We start from the raw sequence: 21,490 nt of genomic DNA, 5'->3' as shown, positions 1-21,490 counted from the left end.
CTGTTAGTATAGAGTTGGTTTAGCCATCATTTCCCTGTCCTCTCTGCAACCCGCCCGCAGTGTTGTCCCGACCCAGTCTGTTAGTATAGAGTTGGTATCCCCATCATTTCCCTGTCCTCTCTGCAACCCGCCCGCAGTGTTGTCCCGACCCAGTCTGTTAGTATAGAGTTGGTATCCCCATCATTTCCCTGTCCTCTCTGCAACCCGCCCGCAGTGTTGTCCCGACCCAGTCTGTTAGTATAGAGTTGGTTTACCCATCATTTCCCTGTCCTCTCTGCAACCCGCCCGCAGTGTTGTCCCGACCCAGTCTGTTAGTATAGAGTTGGTTTAGCCATCATTTCCCTGTCCTCTCTGCAACCCGCCCGCAGTGTTGTCCCGACCCAGTCTGTTAGTATAGAGTTGGTATCCCCATCATGTCCCTGTCCTCTCTGCAACCCGCCCGCAGTGTTGTCCCGACCCAGTCTGTTAGTATAGAGTTGGTTTAGCCAGCGTTCGCCGGAGTCCAAATCTGACTGTAATTTTCATATCTTCCCTCCGTGGAGGCTTGACGAATTATCCAGCCCACCTTGGATTTCTTTGGAATAAACATTTCTTAAGGAATACACTATTCATGTCAATGCTTCAACATGCAGCCCCCACCGAGAAAGGTGAGTTTTTCCCTTTACTTGGTTATCTATTTCTCTATGATAGATAGCTGGCTAACTAATAGCAAACAGTGGGATGTTGACTTGCTAATAACAATGATGTTTAACATTAGCTACTTAGCTAGCTTGCTAGTATTATAAGCCAAATGTGGTGTTGCAAATATTGTAACTATAGTATTTGTATTCGGTTGTCAATTTCAACCCAGGTTGTAGTCATGCCAAGCAGCTATGTTTGGTTAGCTAGCTAGCAGATAGGTCTGGTGGAGGTCGTGAGGAACCGCTATCTGCTTGCTAGCTAACCAAACATAGAAGGGCTCCGTATCTTTGGCTAACGTTAGTCTTCCACAAACATGTAGCTGTAGGCCAAGCTGTAGTTTTTTAAGGAGCATTCGGGACATAGCTAGCTAGTTGATAATGTTTCGAAACACATTTGAAGTAACGTTACGCTGATGAACTATAAACGGGACACAAACATGCATGACAGCTCAGATGTTGTCCTCTCATCTGGAGAGTAGTGACGGATTCTTCCCCTCCTAAAACATTGTTAACCAGAAGATAGGATGCATTTGGTGGCCACAATAATGTTCCATTGTGTGATTTTAACACACCCTTGCCTTGACTTTTAGTGTATTTGGACAAAACGTAGCTAGCTAACTATTTTAATCGCGCGGTTAAGTCAATAGACGGAGATTTGAGGATTGTTCCGCTGTTAGTCAGTGAACGGTTAATAACGTTGTTCGCTAGCTCATCACAGCTGTCTGGTTATTACCGACACGGTGCATTTCGTTTCCATACTATAGAGACAAGTAGTCAGTCATCAGGTCTCGAGCCTTAGTTTGCATCACCGATAATTAACGACGTGGGCTCTGCGGGTTGTACAGTATGCAGTGTGTCCAGGGGCCATTGTTTACAGTGCACACGTCTTCCCTTTGTGCGTGTGTTTTGTGACACCTCTCTGGTACAATGTAGAATATACTGTAACAAGGCATAGTGTCCCTTTGTTCTTCCTGTCTGCCATTCACATGTTGTGTGTGTATGTGAGAGAGAGTCTGTGTTTCTCTTTCATGATCTTAGTTATTCTAGAAGAGGTGTCTGAGAACCAATTACTGGCTTGCAGTACCTCGGCACAGCTTTCAGTTAATTATCGGTTATTCCCGGGTGCTGTTGCTGCTCCACTGAGTCTGTCAGACACATTGTAGGCAGACTGAACATGTCACATCATGTCCTCCCCTTTATGGGTCAGATAGAGAGTACATCTCTTCCTCCCCATCTCTCTCTCTCCCTCCATATCTCTCTCACTCTCTCTCTCTCTTCCTCCCATCTCTCTCTCTCCCCATATCTCTCTCGCTCTCTCTCTCTCTCTCTCTCTCTTCCTCCCATCTCTCTCTCTCCCCATCTCTCGCTCTCTCTCCCTCTCCCTCCACATCTCTCTCTCTCCCTCCCTCCCCATCTCTCTCTTTCTCTCTCTCCCTCCCATCTCTCTCTTTCTCTCTCTCCCTCCCATCTCTCTCTCTCCCTCCCTCCGTCCCTCCCATCTCTCTCTTTCTCTCTCTCCCTCCCCATCTCTCTCCCTCTTTGTCCCTCATCTAGCTTTCCTCTCTCTCCCTGCCCTCTCTCTCATTTTTTACTGTCTCATATGTGACTGACTGAAAGGAGAGATGGAGTGAAGTCATTTTCCCCTAATAAGCCCCACCATGGACCTCTCCTTCTCTATCTCTGATAAGCCCCACCATGGACCTCTCCTTCTCTATCTCTGATAAGCCCCACCATGGACCTCTCCTTCTCTATCTCTGATAAGCCCCACCATGGACCTCTCCTTCTCTATCTCTGATAAGCCCCACCATGGACCTCTCCTTCTCTATCTCTGATAAGCCCCACCATGGACCTCTCCTTCTCTATCTCTGATAAGCCCCACCGTGGACCTCTCCTTCTCTATCTCTGATAAGCCCCACCGTGGACCTCTCCTTCTCTATCTCTGATAAGCCCCACCGTGGACCTCTCCTTCTCTATCTCTGATAAGCCCCACCGTGGACCTCTCCTTCTCTATCTCTGATAAGCCCCACCGTGGACCTCTCCTTCTCTATCTCTGAAAAGCCCCACCGTGGACCTCCTCTATCTCTGAAAAGCCCCACCGTGGACCTCCTCTATCTCTGAAAAGCCCCACCGTGGACCACTCCCCCCCATCTTCAAAGGCAGGCAACATGACAGCTTCAGCACACACTGATTGTGCTCTGTGTTGTTGTTTTGTCTAGAACAGTCATGAATCTCCGACTGCATAATCCCCCCAAGAGACAATGAGTACTGTTGCATGCACACAATAGTAAGATTGTATTATGGATAGTCAGACTAATAGGTCATTTAAAACATTGACATGCTTTGCAAGAAGAACAATTTCCCTAATAATCCTGTTTACATGACACATCTGAAATTGGGCGAACTGATGGGAGAATCGCTAATCAAAATAAACTTTCGACCATGTTATTTTTACGAAGCCTATTTGATTCGGAGTTCAGACATATAATGTTTGCATGTGAAACTATTTCTCAGATGCAGTGGTGGATTTAGGCATAGGCGGCATGGGCAGCCGCCCGGGGCGGCACGGGGCGCCCGCACAAAAAAATATTAAATATTCCGAATGGTGACATTTGCGCGATCGGTTTTCTATCGCTCATTTGCACGTCACGTCAATGATATGTCACCGTGTGGGACTGTGGGTCAATTAACCTTGTCGGAGTGGGCTCCCTGATTCTAGTTTGTGAGCTAGGCAGGCTATTGCCTGGGAAGGTCTCCCACTCAGAAGTACGAGATGGGGAGGGGGTAGGTTGACCTCAGGTCTCCCCACAGGAAGCCCGAGGTAGGGAGAGTGGGGGAACCTATCAAATAGCGCACCTCTAACTGTGTACAGTACTAATGCAATTAGTTGTGCAATTTAGTTTGTGTGTTTCTTGTTTGAAGTGCAATAGTGTAATAATCAGGATGTCTTCTTTATTTACATTTACATTTAAGTAATTTAGCAGACGCTCTTATCCAGAGCGACTTACAAATTGGTGGATTCACCTTATGATATCCAGTGGAACAACCACTTTACAATAGTACATCTATATCTTTTAAGGGGGGGGGTAGAAGGATTACTTTATTACTTTATTCTATTTGTGTATTTGTGTGATATAGGATTTGTGCAATTTAGTTTTATTTGTTTTTGTTAGCAATAGTGTAATAGTGTAATAATTCAATTTGTATTTATATACTACAATTTGTTTCTAAACTCAGCAAAAAAAGAAACGTCCTCTCACTGTCAACTGCGTTTATTTTCAGTAAACTTAACATGTAAATATTTGTATGAACATAAGATTCAACAACTGAGACATAAACTGAACAAGTTCCACAGACATGTGACTAACAGAAATTGAATAATGTGTCCCTGAACAAAGGGGGGGTCAAAATCAAAAGTAACAGTGAGTATGTGGTGTGGCCACCAGCTGCATTAAGTACTGCAGTGCATTTCCTCCTCATGGACTGCACCAGATTTGCCAGTTCTTGCTGTGAGATGTTACCCCACTCTTCCACCAAGGCACCTGCAGGTTCCCGGACATTTCTGGGGGGGAATGGCCCTAGCCCTCACCCTCCGATCTAACAGGTCCCAGACGTGCTCAATGGGCTTGAGATCTGGGCTCTTCGCTGGCCATGGCAGAACACTGACATTCCTGTCTTGCAGGAAATCACGCACAGAACGAGCAGTATGGTTGGTGGCATTGTCATGCTGGAGGGTCATGTCAGGATGAGCCTGCAGGAAGGGTACCACATGAGGGAGGAGGATGTCTTCCCTGTAACGCACAGTGTTGAGATTGCCTGCAATGACAACAAGCTCAGTCCGATGATGCTGTGACACACCGCCCCAGACCATGACGGACCCTCCACCTCCAAATCGATCCCGCTCCAGAGTACAGGCTTCGGTGTAACGCTCATTCCTTCGACGATAAACGCAAATCCGACCATCACCCAGGGTGAGACAAAACCGCAACTCGTCAGTGAAGAGCACTTTTTGCCAGTCCTGTCTGGTCCAGCAACGATCGGTTTGTGCCCATAGGTGACGTTGTTGCCAGTGATGTCTGGTGAGGACCTATGTAAATGTAAAATGTAAATGTAGGTTGACCTGCCTTACAAGCCTACAAGCCCTCAGTCCAGCCTCTCTCAGTCTATTGCGGACAGTCTGAGCACTGATGGAGGGATTGTGCGTTCTTGGTGTAACTCGGGCAGTTGTTGTTGCCATCCTGTACCTGTCCCGCAGGTGTGATGTTCGGATGTACTGATCCTGTGCAGGTGTTGTTACATGTGGTCTGCCACTGCGAGGACAATCAGTTTTCCGTCCTGTCTCCCTGTAGCGCTGTCTTGGGCGTCTCGCAATATGGACATAGCAATTTATTGCCCTGGCCACATCTGCAATCCTCTTGCCTCCTTGCATCATGCCTAAGGCACGTTCACACAGATGAGCAGGGACCCTGGGCATCTTTCTTTTGATTTTTTTCAGAGTCAGTAGAAAGGCTTCTTTAGTGTCCTAAGTTTTCATAACTGTGACCTTAATTGCCTACCGTCTGTAAGCTGTTTGTGTCTTAACGACCGTTCCACTGGTGCATGTTCATTAATTGTTTATAGTTCATTGAACAAGCATGGGAAACAGTGTTTAAACCCTTTACAATGAAGATCTGTGAAGTTATTTATATTTTTACGAATTATCTTTGAAAGACGGTCCTGAAAAAGGGACGTTTCTTTTTTTGCTTATTTGTCTTTGTTACTTCTTTTTGATATTTATGTGTCTTATTTTTATATATATTCTTATAGTTTTAAATGTTATGATTATTTATTTGTTGTTCCAAATTTTGGAATAAAAATGAGTTATTTTGTTTGGGGGGGGTTCGCCCAGGGAGCCATACAATCTAGAACCGCCACTGCTAACATGCATACTTTCAGTTTATTTCCTAACTATCTTCACTCGCAATAAGAGGGAGGCTTGCGCCACACATAAGAGGGAGGCTTGCGCCACACATAAGAGGGAGGCTTGCGCCACACATAAGAGGGAGGCTTGCGCCACACATAAGAGGGAGGCTTGCGCCACACATAAGAGGGAGGCTTGCGCCACACATAAGAGGGAGGCTTGCACCACTTGTGCTGGTACATGCGCAGATCAAATACACCGCTGGAATGCCGATTAAGTATTTGACATGCCCTAACAATTTGAGATTCAAGATTGCTCAGAAAACCAGGTGCTTTAATCGGCGTATGCTTACTTCGTAACTTTACGCCGATTTAAGATAAGCAAAGGTGTCAGCATACTTCAGTTCCGCTGGCCCCTAGCCGAACTGGCCAGCCAAACCGAGTGTGCTCGCATACTCCCTTAAGACATTTGCTTGAAAAAAAAAAAAAAGTGGTGATAGTACTGTTTGTCTATTTTGTGACGCCATAGCCAGTATACACTTACTTCCTCCTAGACATAATTAATTGAATATACCTCAAGAAATCTGTAATTAACTTTGACGTTTTTTGATGAAGAGATCTTAGTCGGTCAATTTTACGCCTAACTAAGATGTTTAGTACAGTATTTTTTTTATGGAAAAAATGTGCATGAAAACAAGTCGTCTCCCGTTGAATGACAACAGAGTTTATTGACAAATCCCTACCATTGACCTTTCGCCAACGAAGGGGCGTAGACTTTGGCTCCGAACTTCGGCTTGCCTCCAGAACATTTTTTGTGTACCTGAACAGCCGAAAAAAAACCCACAGTACAAAATCTTCCTAACTGTTTCGGCTGGGAAACATGGGGATGCCTTCTGGTGTTTACATGACTAAAGCCATACTGCCATAATCAATTTAATATGTAATTATTAGTGTGCATGTAAACATACTCAATGGCTGATAATGACTGTGAGTGTGCTTCCGTGGGTGGGTGAGTTGGTCGTTGCGCTGAGTAAACGCTGATCGCGGTTCGCGGTGAGTAAAGTAATACTCCCTATACTTTCGATGCATTTTACCGCAAACGGTGTTTACCTTTGATTACCCTCTGCTACACCAGTTTACCTTTGATTACCCTCCGCTACACCAGTGGGTGTGTCTGTGCAGTTGGCGCCTCTCCAGTGAATGTTGGTAGCAGGGTGGACTAATGCTAATGAGATTACTAGGCTCTTGCTTCGAAGTCACCCCGTTACTTATGGTAACTTCATATAGCTGCCCGCCTGTCCAGCATCACTTCTCTGGACGGTTCTAACTTAGAATTTGTGGACAACTACAAATACCTAGGTGTCTGGTTAGACTGTAAACTCTCCTTCCAGACTCACATCAATCATCTCCAATCCAAAGTGAAATCTCGAATTGGCTTCCTATTTCGCAACAAAGCATCCTTCACTCATGCTGCCAAACATACCCTCGTAAAACTGACCATCCTACCAATCCTCGACTTCGGCGATGTCATTTACAAAATAGCTTCCAATACCCTACTCAACAAGCTGGATGCAGTCTATCACAGTGCCATCCGTTTTGTCACCAAAGCCCCATATACTACCCACCACTGCGACCTGTACGCTCTCGTTGGCTGGCCTTCGCTTCATAATCGTCGCCAAACACATTGGCTCCAGGTCATCTACAAGACCCTGCTAGGTAAAGTCCCCCCTTATCTCCGCTCACTGGTCACCATAGCAGCACCCACCTGTAGCACGCGCTCCAGCAGGTATATCTCTCTGGTCACCCCTAAAGCCAACTCCTCCTTTGGTCGTCTCTCCTTCCAGTTCTCTGCTGCCAATGACTGGAACGAACTACAAAAATCTCTGAAACTGGAAACACTTATCTCCCTCACTAGCTTTAAGCACCAGCTGTCAGAGCAGCTCACAGATCACTGCACCTGTACATAGCCCATCTATAATTTAGCCCAAACTACTACCTCTTCCCCTACTGTATTTATTTATTTTATTTATTTTGCTCCTTTGCACCATATTATTTATATTTTATCTCTGAACTTTCTTCAAACTACAAATCTACCATTCCAGTGTTTTTCTTGCTATACTTTATTTATTTTGCCACCATGGCATTTTTTTGCCTTTACCTCCCTTATCTCACATCATTTGCTCACATTGTATATAGTCTTATTTTTTAATTTTTTTTCTTCTACTGCATCATTGATTGTATGTTGTTTTACTCCATGTGTAACTCTGTGTTTTTGTATGTTGTCGAACTGCTTTGCTTTATCTTGGCCAGGTCGCAATTGTAAATGAGAACTTGTTCTCAACTTGCCTACCTGGTTAAATAAAGGTGAAATAAAAAATAAAATAAAATAAATAAATAGCTGAATGTACCTTTTGATGGACTGATTGACAGTGTGACTGTGTCCCTCCCTGCAGGTCAAAGTAACTCAGGAGCTGAAGAATTGTCACATAGAGCAGATGACCAGACTGCACCTCAAACATCAGACAGAGTGTGACCTGTTGGAGGACATGAGGTACACACACTACATATACACACACACACACTACATACCACACTACATACCACACTACATACCACACTACATACCACACTACATACCACACTACATACCACACACTACACACACTACATATACACACACACACACACTACATACCACACTACATACCACACTACATACCACACTACATACCACACACTACACACACTACATATACACACACACACACACACACACTACATACCACACTACATACCACACTACATACCACACACTACACACACTACATACCACACTACATACCACACTACATACCACACTACACACACTACACACACTACATACCACACTACATACACACACACTACATATACACACACACACACTACATACCACACTACATACTACACTACATACCACACTACATACCACACTACATACCACACTACACACACTACACACACTACATACCACACTACATACACACACACTACATATACACACACACACACTACATACCACACTACATACCACACTACATACCACACTACACACACTACACACACTACATACCACACTACATACACACACACTACATATACACACACACACACTACATACCACACTACATACTACACTACATACCACACTACATACCACACTACATACCACACTACATACCACACACTACATATACACACACACACACTACATACCACACTACATACCACACACTACACACACTACACACACTACACACACTACACAAACTACATATACACATACACACACTACATACCACACTACATACCACACTACATACCACACACTACACACACTACACACACTACACACACTACACACACTACATATACACACACACACACTACATACCACACTACATACCACACTACATACCACACACTACACACACTACATATACACACACACACACTACATACCACACTACATACCACACTACATACCACACACTACACACACTACACACACTACACACACTACACACACTACATATACACACACACACACTACATACCACACTACATACCACACTACATACCACACTACATACCACACACTACACACACTACATATACACACACACACTACATACCACACTACATACTACACTACATACCACACTACATACCACACACTACACACACTACACACACACACACACACACACACACACACACTACATATACACACACACACACTACATACCACACTACATACCACACTACATACCACACACTACACACACTACACACACTACACACACACACACACACACACTACATACCACACTACATACCACACTACATACCACACACTACACACACTACACACACTACACACACACACACACACACACACACACTACATACCACACTACATACCACACTACATACCACACTACATACCACACACTACACACACTACACACACTACACACACACACACACACACACACACACACACACACACACACACTACATATACACACACACACACACACACACTACATACCACACTACATACTACACTACATACCACACTACATACCACACACTACACACACTACACACACTACACACACACACACACACACACACACACACACACACACACACACACACACACTACATACTACACACACACATAACGGTGGTGATTTGGTCGACCAAATTCCCTTTCCTCTCCCCGAGCGGGCTAACACAGTCTTGTGGTGCACAAGAGACCCGGGTTCGAACCCAGTAGGACAAACACACACACACACACACACACACACACACACACACACACACACACACACACACACACAGACTGAAATCGTATTACAAAAAAACAACTGAGAAGAGCGACAGAGGAGGAGTATTCCAGTATGCTTATTTATTGGAAGAACACACAGATCTGGGATATGACGAAGGAATTTCCTGCTGTTCTCTCTCGCTCTCTTTTTCTCGCTCTCTCTGTTTCTCTCTCCCGACCCTCCCACAGCTGGAAGTCAACACGGGAAACCAGCGCAGCACAAATGTTTCTCTCTCTCTTTTCTGCCCTTATCTCCTTTCGCTGGGTTTGGCGTTTCCCTTTTTCATAAAGTGGAGAGGCCTGGTCTGTTCTGAGTCATGGAGTCAGGAAGAAGTTGGTCGCAGAAGGGAAATAGCAAAGGGATCTAGTCCGTGTGTGTTCAGAGTACAGCAGCAGTAATGGCACACTGCCCCCTTCCCAGCTTGACAACAGAAGAAACCCCCCCCTGCCTGCTCTCTCAAGCTCTCGTATCTGTGTACTCAATGCATACATGTTTTATGACAACATACACACTCGCGTCTGTTCGAGGACAGATCGCCTCTCTGCAGCGTTGCTGTTGCTTTTGTTTGAGGAAACAGATGTGGTAACTTCTCCTCAGTCTCTGCTAGCAACTGTTAGGGAGGCTGCTTAGCGCTTCCTGTGTTCACTTGTATCTGCAGCCTCTGTTTTCTGTGGCTAGCGTTAGGAAATCTAGTTAGCTAATATGTGCTTGCTGATGCACACAGACACAGAGAGTAGAAACACACACAGACACACACAAACACTTTCCTCTGCAAATCTGAGATATTAACTCTTTAGTCCCCAAAGCTGCGCTGAGTTCATTAACCCTAATTAATCCTGGGGCTTGTTTAATCGGAGAGGGCAAAAACACCTCGACACTCATAGCTAGACACGGACATAGCTAGACACGGACATAGCTAGACACGCACAGAGCTAGACACGCACAGAGCTAGACACGCACATAGCTAGACACGCACATAGCTAGACACGCACATAGCTAGACACGCACATAGCTAGACACGCACAGAGCTAGACACGGACATAGCTAGACACGGACATAGCTAGACACGGACATAGCTAGACACGGACATAGCTAGACACGCACAGAGCTAGACACGCACAGAGCTAGACACGCACATAGCTAGACACGGACATAGCTAGACACGGACATAGCTAGACACGGACATAGCTAGACCGGACATAGCTAGACACGGACATAGCTAGACACGCACAGAGCTAGACACGCACAGAGCTAGACACGGACATAGCTAGACACGCACAGAGCTAGACACGGACATAGCTAGACACGCACAGAGCTAGACACGGACATAGCTAGACACGCACAGAGCTAGACACGCACAGAGCTAGACACGCACAGAGCTAGACACGCACAGAGCTAGACACGCACAGAGCTAGACACGCACAGAGCTAGACACGCACAGAGCTAGACACGCACAGAGCTAGACACGGACATAGCTAGACACGGACATAGCTAGACACGCACAGAGCTAGACACGCACAGAGCTAGACACGCACAGAGCTAGACACGCACAGAGCTAGACACGCACAGAGCTAGACACGCACAGAGCTAGACACGGACATAGCTAGACACGCACAGAGCTAGACACGGACATAGCTAGACACGGACATAGCTAGACACGCACATAGCTAGACACGCACATAGCTAGACACGCACAGAGCTAGACACGCACAGAGCTAGACACGGACATGGCTAGACACGCACATGGCTAGACACGGACATAGCTAGACACGGACATAGCTAGACACGGACATAGCGTGACACGGACATAGCGTGACACGCACATAGCTAGACACGGACATAGCTAGACACGGACATAGCTAGACACGCACAGAGCTAGACACGCACAGAGCTAGACACGGACATAGCTAGACACGGACATAGCTAGACACGGACATAGCTAGACACGGACATAGCTAGACACGGACATAGCTAGACACGGACATAGCGTGACACGGACATAGCTTGATACGCATATAGCATATTTCTTGTTAATAAACTATAGTTTTGGCAAGTCGGTTAGGACATCTACTTTGTGCATGACACAAGTAATTTTTCCAACAATTGTTTACAGACAGATTATTTCACTTATAATTCACTGTATCACAATTCCAGTGGGTCAGAAGCTTACATACACTAAGTTGATTGTGTCTTTAAACAACTTGGAAAATTCCAGAAAATAATGTCTTAGCTTTAGAAGCTTCTGATAGGCTAATTGACATAATTTGAGTCAATTGGATGTGTACCTGTGGATGTATTTCAAGTCCTACCTTCAAACTCAGTGCCTCTTTGCTTGACATCATGGGGAAATCAAAAGAAATCAGTCAAGACCTCAGAAAAAAAATTGTGGACCTCCACAAATCTGGTTCATCCTTGGGAGCAATTTCCAAATGCCTGAAGGTACCACGTTCATCTGTACAAACAATAGTACGCAAGGATAAACACCATGGGCCCACGCAGCAATCATACCGCTCAGGAAGGAGACGCGTTCTGTATCCTAGAGATGAACGTACTTTGGTGCGAAAAATGCAAATCAATCCCAGAACAACAGCAAAGGACCTTGTGAAGATGCTGGAGGAAACCGGTACAAAAGTATCTATATCCACAATAAAACAAGTCCTATATTGACATAACCTGAAAGGCCGCTCATCAAGGAAGAAGCCCCTGCTCCAAAACCGCCATAAAAAAAGCCAGACTACGGTTTGCAACTGCACATGGGGACAAAGATCGTACTTTTTGGAGAAATGTCCTCTGGTCTGATGAAACAAAAATAGAACTGTTTGGCCATAATGACCATCGTTATGTTTGGAGGAAAAATGGGGAGGCTTGCAAGCCCGAAGAACACCATCCCAACCGTGAAGCACGGGGGTGGCAGCATCATGTTGTGGGGGTGCTTTGCTGCAGGAGGGACTGGTGCACTTCACAGAATAGATGGCATCATGAGGAGGAAAATTATGTGGACATCTCAAGACATCAGTCAGGAGTTAAAGCTTGGTCGCAAATGGGTCTTCCAAATGGACAATGACCCCAAGCATACTTCCAAAGTTGTGGCAAAATGGCTTAAGGACAACAAAGACAAGGTATTTGGAGTGGCCATCACAAAGCCCCGACCTCAATCCTATAGAAAATGTGTGGGCAGAACTGAAAAAGCGTGTGCGAGCAAGGAGGCCTACAATCCTAAGTCCGTTACACCAGCTCTGTCAGGAGGAATGGGCCAAAATTCAACCAACTTATTGTGGGAAGCTTGTGGAAGGCTACCTGAAAAGTTTGACCCAAGTTAACTTCTCGGGGCTACGTGGGACCCTACTGTCCCACCCACGGTTCACACTATTCAACAGCCAGTGAAAAATCAGAGCGCCAAATTCAAAACAACAAAATGTCATAATTCAAAGTTCTCAAACATGCAACTATTTTACACCATTTTAAAGATAAACCTCTCCTTAATCCAACCACATTGGTTGCATAAAGCATAAAGCATAAAGTTAGATTATGTTAGGACAGTGCCAACACAAGAAAAACCACACAGCCATTTTCCAAGCAGGAGAGCGGTCACAAAAACCATAAATACAGCTAAGATTAAGCACGAACCTTTGACGATCTTCATCAGATGACACTCCTAGGACTCAATGTTACACAATACATGTATGTTTTGTTCGATAAAGTTCATATTTATATAAAAAAAAAACATTTTACATTGGCGTGTGATATTCAGAAAATATTTTTCCTCCAAAACCCCCGGTGAATCAGCACAACAATTTACAAAAATACTCATCATAAATGTTGATAAAATATTAAACTGTTATTCAAAGAATTATAGATAAACATCTCCTGAATGCAACCGCTTTGACAGATTTCAAAAAAGCTTCACGGGGAAAGCACACTTTGCAATAATCTGAGTACGGCGCTCAGAAAAATACAACAGGCAATACAGATACCCGCCATTTTGGAGTCATCTAAAATAATAAATAGCATTATAAATATTCACTTACCTTTGATGATCTTCATCAGAAGGCACTTCCAGGAATGCCAGGTCCACAATAAATGTTGTTTTGTTCGATAAAGTCCATAATTTATGTCCAAATACCTCCTTGTTGTTAGCGCGTTCAGTAAGCTACTCCAAATGTAGGAAGCGCGCCCAAAATTTCACAACGAAAAGTCTAAAAAAGTTATATTTACGTTCGTTGAAACATGTCAAACTTTGTATAGCATCAATCTTTAGGTCCTTTTTAACATAAAACTTCAATAATATTCCAACCGGACGATTCCAATGTCTTGAAAAACGTTATGGAACACAGCTACCTCATCACGTGATTGCGCGCCACAGAAGTCATGTCATTTTCTGAGTCACCAACTTCCCGGCCTTCTTGTTCGCTCTGTGTTCACCGCAAAAGCCTGAAACTAGGTTCTAAAGACTGTTGACATCTAGTGGAAGCCTTAGGAAGTGCAAAATGAACCCTAAGTCACTGTGTGTTAGATAGGCAATGACTTGAAGACTACAAGCATCAGATTTCCCACTTCCTGGTTGGATTTTTCTCAGGTTTTTGCCTGCCATATGAGTTCTGTTATACTCACAGACATCATTCAAACAGTTTTAGAAAGTTTAGAGTGTCTTCTATCCAAATCTACTAGTAATATGCAAATATTTGACTCTGGGCCCGAGTATTAGGCAGTTTACTCTGGGCACGTTTTTCATCCGAAATCGAAAATACTGCCCCCTATACCTTGACAGGTTAAACAATTTATAGGCAATGCTACCAAATACTAATTGAGTGTAAACTTCTGACCCACTGGGAATGTAATGAAAGAAATAAAAGCTGAAATAAATCATTCTCTCTACTATTATTCTGACATTTCACATTCTTAAAATGAAGTGGTGATCCTAACTGACCTAAGACAGGGAATTTTTACTAGGATTAAATGTCAGGAATTGTAAAAAACTGAGTTTAAATGTATTTGGCTAAGGTGTATGTAAACTTCCGACTTCAACTCTAGCTAGACACATGTAGCTAGACACATGTAGCTAGACACACGTACGCTGACACAAACTAAAGAGGAGAGAGAGAGAAACTTATTTTGAGGAGTTGCTCTATCGTCTGATGTCTCGTTCTCTCTGTATCCTTCTCTCGCTCCCTGTCTCTGCATCCCTCTCTCCATATCCCCCTCTCCCTCTCTCTGTATCCCCCTCTCCCTCTCTCTGTATCCCCCTCTCCCTTTCTGTATCCCTCTCTCCCACTCTGTATCCCTCTCTCCCACTCTGTATCCCTCTCTGTATCCCTCTCTGTATCCCTCTCTCCATATCCCTCTTTCCCTCTGTATCCCTCTCTCTGTATCCCTCTCTCCCTCTCTCTGTATCCCTCTCTGTATCCCTCTCTCCCTCTCTGTATCCCTCTCTCCCACTCTGTATCCCTCTCTCCATATCCCTCTCTCCCACTCTGTATCCCTCTCTCCCACTCTGTATCCCTCTCTCCCACTCTGTATCCCTCTCTCCCACTCTGTATCCCTCTCTCCCTTCTCTGTATCCCTCTCTCCATATCCCTCTTTCCCTCTGTATCCCTCTCTCTGTATCCCTCTCTCCCTCGCTCTGTATCCCTCTCTTTCTCTCTCCCTCACTCTGAGTACCTCTCTCTCTCCATCTCTCTGTATCCCTCCCTCTGTATCCTTCTCTCCCTCCCTCTGTATCCTCCCTCTCTGTATCCCTCTCTCTGTATCCCCCTCTCCCTCTTTCTCTCTCCCTCTTTCTCTCCCTCTCTCTGTATCCCTCTCTCTCTCCCTCGCTCGGTATCCTTTCTCTCACCCTCTGTATCCCTCTCTCTGTATCCCTCTCTCTGTATCCCTCTCCCTCTCTCTATCCTTCTCTCTCACTCTCTCTGTATCCCTCTCTCTCTCTCTCTCTCTCTCTGTATCACTCTCTTTCTCTGTATCCGCCTCTCTGTATCCCTCTCTGTATCCCTCTCTCCCCCTCTTTCTCTCTCTTTCTCTGTATCCCTCTCCCTCTGTATCCCTCTCTCTCCCTTTGTATCCCTCTCTGTATCCTCTCTCTCTCTCTCTCTCTCTCTCTCTCTCTCTCTCTCTGTATCCCTCTCTCCCTCTCTCCCTCTCTCTGTATCCCTCTCTCCCTCTCTCTGTATCCCCCTCACCCTCTCTCTCTCTCACTCTCTCTGTATCCCTCTCTCACTCTCTCTGTATCCCTCTCTCCCTCTCTCTGTATCCCCCTCGCCCTCTGATTTTAGAAAGATCATTTTGATTTGAGATGTGTTGGAAATTTGCATGAAGCTCATCACCATGCACTTAACCACCACCAATGATGAAGTTATGAAATAAACCGCCCCTACCCTCTGTTCTATTGGCGAATGTGCAATCACTGGAGAATAAACTGGACGAGCTCCGTTGCAGACTATCCTATCAACGGGACCAGAAGAACTGCAATATACTATGCTTCTCTGAGTCATGGTTGATCAAGGACATGGATAATATACAGTTAGCTGGGTTTTCTATGGTTTTCTGTGCATCAGCTGGTGCACACCTCTAATATTAACCTCTCTGGGCCAGTGGGACGTTAGCGTCCCACCCTAGTCAACAGCCAGTGGAATTGCGTGGCGCGAAATACAAATACCTCAAAAATGCTATAACTTACATTTCTGAAAAATATGACTATTTTACACCATTTGAAAGATAAGACTCTCGTTAATCCAACCACGTTGTCCGATTTCAAAAAGGCTTTACAACGAAAGCAAAACATTAGATTATGTCAGGAGAGTACCCTGCCAAAAATAATCACACAGCCATTTTCAAAGCAAGCATATATGTCACAAAAACCCAAACCACAGCTAAATGCAGCACTAACCTTTGACGATCTTCATCAGATGACACTCCTAGGACATTATGTTATACAATACATGCATGTTTTGTTCAATCAAGTTCTAATTTATATCAAAAACCAGCTTTTTACATTAGCATGTGATATTCAGAACTAGCATTCCCACCGAAAACTTCCGGTGAATTTACTAAATTACTCATGATAAACGTTGACAGAATACATAACAATTATTTTAAGAATTATAGATACAGAACTCCTTTATGCAAACGCTATGTCAGATTTTAAAATAGCTTTTCGGCGAAAGCACATTTTGCAATATTCTGAGTACATAGCTCGGCCATTACAGGCTAGCTAATTTGACACCCACCAAGTTTGGGGCAACCTAAACTCAGAATTACTACTAGAAAAATTGGATTACCTTTGCTGTTCTTCGTCAGAATGCACTCCCCGGACTTCTACTTCAACAACAAATGTTGTTTTGGTTCCAAATAATCCATAGTTATATCCAAATACCTGAACGCACGTTTTTTTCGTGCGTTCAGGTCACTATCCGAAGGGTAACGCGCGAGTGCATTTCGTTACAAAAAAATTCTAAATATTCCATTACCGTACTTAGAAGCATGTCAAACGCTGTTTAAAATCAATTTTTCTGCAATTTTTTCGTAAAATAGCGATAATATTCCAACCAGACAACGTTGTATTCATTGAAAGACTGAAAGAAAAAAATTGAGAAGTCTCAATGACCGCGCATCTCAGTCTGACTGTCCCCAGGCAGGCCACTTACAAATTCTGCTGCTGTACTTTGTCCAGAGACAGGAGACTCGTCATTCCGCTTTCTGAACGCTTTAGAGAGCCAATGGAAGCCTTAGAAAGTGTCACGTAACAGCACAGATGCTGTAATGTCGATAGAGATGCAACAGAAGGACAACAAATTGTCAGACAGGGCACTTCCTGCATGGAATCTTCTCAGGTTTTGGCCTGCCATATGAGTTGTGTTATACTCACAGACACCATTCAAACAGTTTTAGAAACTTTAGAGTGTTTTCTATCCAAATCTACTAATTATATGCATATTCTCGTTTCTGGGCAAGAGTAGTAACCAGTTTAAATCGGGTACGTTTTTTTTATCTGGCCGTGAAAATACTGCCCCCTCGCCCCAACAGGTTAAGGAAGTCTCTAGGTTCTGCTCACTTGGGTTGGAATACCTCATGATCAGCTGCAGACCATACTATTTACCAAGAGAGTTTTCATCTATATTTTTCGCAGCTGTCTATTTATCACCACAAACCAATGCTGGCACTAAGACCGCACTCAACGAACTGTATAGGGCCATGCGCAAACAAGAAAATGCTCATCCAGTGGCGGCACTCCTAGTAGCTGGTGATTATTAATGCAGGAAAACTGAAATCCGTTTTACCTAATTTCTACCAGTATGTCACCTGTATACTAGAGAGAAAAAACCTCTAGATTGCCTACTCCGTACACAGATACGCATACAAAGCTCTCCCTCACCCTCCATTTGGCAAATCTGACCATAACGCTATCTTCCTGATTTCTGCTTACAAGCTAAAAATGTAAACAGGAAGTACCAGTGACGTGCTCAATACGGAAGTGGCCCAATGAAGCGGATGCTAAGCTACGTACATATCCCAACCAGAAGCCATGGATTACAGGCAACATCCGCAGAGTTAAAGGCTAGAGCTGCCACTTTCAAGGAGTGGGACACTAGTCCTGACATTTATAAGAAATCACGCTACGCCCTTCGACGAACCATCCAAAAGGCAAAGCTTCAATACAGGACTAAGATTGAATCCTACCTCAACGGCTCTGATGCTCGTTGGATGTGGCAGTCCTTGCAAACTATCATGGATTACAAAGGGAAACACAGCTGCGAGCTTCCCAGTGACATGAGCCTACCAGACGAGCTAAATGCCTTCTATGCTCACTTCAAAGCAAGCAACACTGAACTATGCATGAGAGCACCAGCTTTTCCGGACAGCTGTGTGATCATGCTCTCCGTAGCCGATGTGAGTAAGACCTTTTAAACAGGTTAACCTCTTACATCTAGACGTTCCGCTAGCGGAACACCTGCTCCAATAGCCAATGATAGGCGTGGCGCGAATTACAAAATCCTCAAAAATCCAAAAACTTAAATTTTTCAAACATATGACTATTTTACACCATTTTAAAGACAAGACTCTCCTTTATCTAACCACACTGTCCGATTTCGAAAAGGCTTTACAGCGAAAGCAAAACATTAGATTATGTCAGCAGAGTACCCAGCCAGAAATAATCAGACACCCATTTTTCAAGCTAGCATATAATGTCACAAAAAACAAAACCACAGCTAAATGCAGCACTAACCTTTGATGATCTTCATCAGATGACACTCCTAGGACATTATGTTATACAATACATGCATGTTTTGTTCAATCAAGTTCATATTTATATCAAAAACCAGCTTTTTACATTAGCATGTGACGTTCAGAACTAGCATTCCCACCGAACACTTCCGGTGAATTTACTAAATTACTCACGATAAACGTTCACAAAAAACATAACAATTATTTAAAGAATTATAGATACAGAACTCCTTTATGCAATCACTATGTCCGATTTTAAAATAGCTTTTCGGTGAAAGCACATTTTGCAATATTCTGAGTAGATAGCCTGGCCATCATGGCTAGCTATTTTGACACCCACCAAGTTTAGCCCTCACCAAACTCCGATTTACTATAATAAAAATTGGATTACCTTTGCTGTTCTTCGTCAGAATGCACTCCCAGGACTTCTACTTCAATAACAAATGTTGGTTTGGTTCCAAATAATCCATAGTTATATCCAAATAGCGGCATTTTGTTGTGCGTTCAAGACACTATCCGAAGTGTGACGAAGGGTGACGCGCCCGGCGCGTTTCGTGACAAAAAAATTCAAAATATTCCATTACCGTACTTCGAAGCATGTCAAACGCTGTTTAAAATCAATTTTTATGCGATTTTTCTCGTAAAAAAGCGATAATATTCCGACCGGGAGTCGTTGTTTTCGTCAAAGACTGAAAATAAAAACATGGAGTCTCCTCGTGCACGCGCCTCCAGTCTCATTGTTCTCTGATCGACCACTTACCAAATGCGCTACTGTTTTTCAGCCTGGGCCTGCAAAGGCATCATTCAACGTTTTGCCGCCTTCTGAGAGCCTATGGGAGCCGGAGGAAGTGTCACGTTAAAGCAGAGATCCTCAGTTTTCAATAAAGAGAGTGTAGAAGGCCAAGGAATGGTCAGACAGGGCACTTCCTGTAAGGAATCTTCTCAGGTTTTGGCCTGCCAAATGAGTTCTGTTATACTCACGGACACCATTCAAACAGTTTTAGAAACTTTGGAGTGTTTTCTATCCAAAGCTAATAATTATATGCATTTTCTAGTTTCTGGGCAGGAGTAATAATCAGATTAAATCTGGTACGTTTTTTTATCCGGCCGTGAAAATACTGCCCCCTATCCATAACAGGTTAACATTCACAAGGTCACAGGGCCAGACGGATTACCAGGACGTGTACTCGGAGCATGTGCTGACCAACTGGCAAGTGTCTCACTGACATGTTCAATCTTGACCCAGTCTGTAATACATAGACCCTGTGCCCCAAGAACGCCAAAGTAACCTGTCTAAATGACTATCGACCCGTGGCGCTCACATGCTACTCGCATGTGAGCCAGGTCATGGCTCACATCAACACCATGATCACAGACATCCTGGACCCACAACAATTTGCATACCACCCCAACAGATCCACAGATGACGCAATCTCTATTGTACTCCACACTGGCTTTCCCCACCTGGACAAAAGGAACACCTACGTGACGAATGCTGTTCATTGACTACAGCTCAGCGTTCAACACCATAGTTCCCTCAAAGCTCATCACTAAGCTAAGGACACTGGGACTGAACACCTCCCCCTGCAACTGGATCCTGGACTTCCTGACAGGCCGCCCCCAGGTGGTGAGGGTAGGCAACAACACCTATGCCACGCTGACCCTTAAGACAGGGGCCCCTTCTGTACCCCCTGTTCACCCACAACTGGGTTGTCGCGCCTGACTCCAACATCCTCATTGAGTTTACCGACGACACGACGGTGGTAGGCCGTATCACCGACAACGATGAGCCCGCCTATAGGGAGGTCAGAGTGTAGCCTAGTGGTTAGAGCATTGGACTAGTAACCGAAAGGTTGCAAGTTCGAATCCCCGAGCTGACAAGGTACAAATCTGTCGTTCTGCCCCTGAACAAGGCAGTTAACCCATTGTTCCTAGGCCGTCATTGTAAATAATAATTTGTTCTTAACTGACTTGCCTAGTAAAATAAAGAGACCTGGCAGTGTGGTGCCAGGACAACAACCATCTCCCTCAATGTGAGCAAGACAAAGGAGCTGATGGTGGACTACAGGAAATGGAAGGCCATGTATACAGCCAAGTTATCATTACTCGTTGTTATTTGTTTGACTTTTCTATTGTTTCTCTTGTTTCTTTCTCTCTGCGTTGGGAAGGGCCCGTAAGTAAGTCTACACCTTTTGTTTATGAATCATGTGACGAATAACGTTTGTTTAGAAATGTATTTTATTTACCCTCCAGATTCAGTAGCTTTAAAACCCCATTCTATTTTTGCCCAAACTAAAACTTAACATAATTCGTGATTGT

The 21,490-nt window shown here is 44.3% G+C and overlaps 1 protein-coding gene across 9 annotated transcripts in view; it reads left to right on the top strand.

The window, feature by feature from the left end:
• The first annotated feature begins 284 nt into the window (after positions 1 to 284).
• The window catches only part of LOC106581366 (F-BAR and double SH3 domains protein 2), a 110,962-nt gene continuing 89,756 nt past the window's right edge, over positions 285 to 21,490 (top strand). For 7 of the 9 annotated variants that reach the window (XR_006761033.1, XR_006761036.1, XR_006761035.1 and 4 more), the window contains exons 1-2: positions 286 to 647; positions 8,030 to 8,127. Coding sequence is in view for 1 of the 9 variants with exons in the window: in XM_045704021.1 (XP_045559977.1) it covers positions 627 to 647; positions 8,030 to 8,127 (119 nt within the window). In the remaining 8 variants the exon portion in view is untranslated. Of the gene's footprint in view, positions 648 to 8,029; positions 8,128 to 21,490 lie in introns of all 9 variants that reach the window. The other 2 variants (XR_006761038.1, XR_006761039.1) reach the window with 2 other exon arrangements.

Source organism: Salmo salar, chromosome ssa20, assembly GCF_905237065.1.
Source record: "Salmo salar chromosome ssa20, Ssal_v3.1, whole genome shotgun sequence".
Lineage (NCBI taxonomy): Eukaryota > Metazoa > Chordata > Actinopteri > Salmoniformes > Salmonidae > Salmo > Salmo salar.
This window is presented reverse-complemented; position numbering and strand designations above follow the sequence as displayed.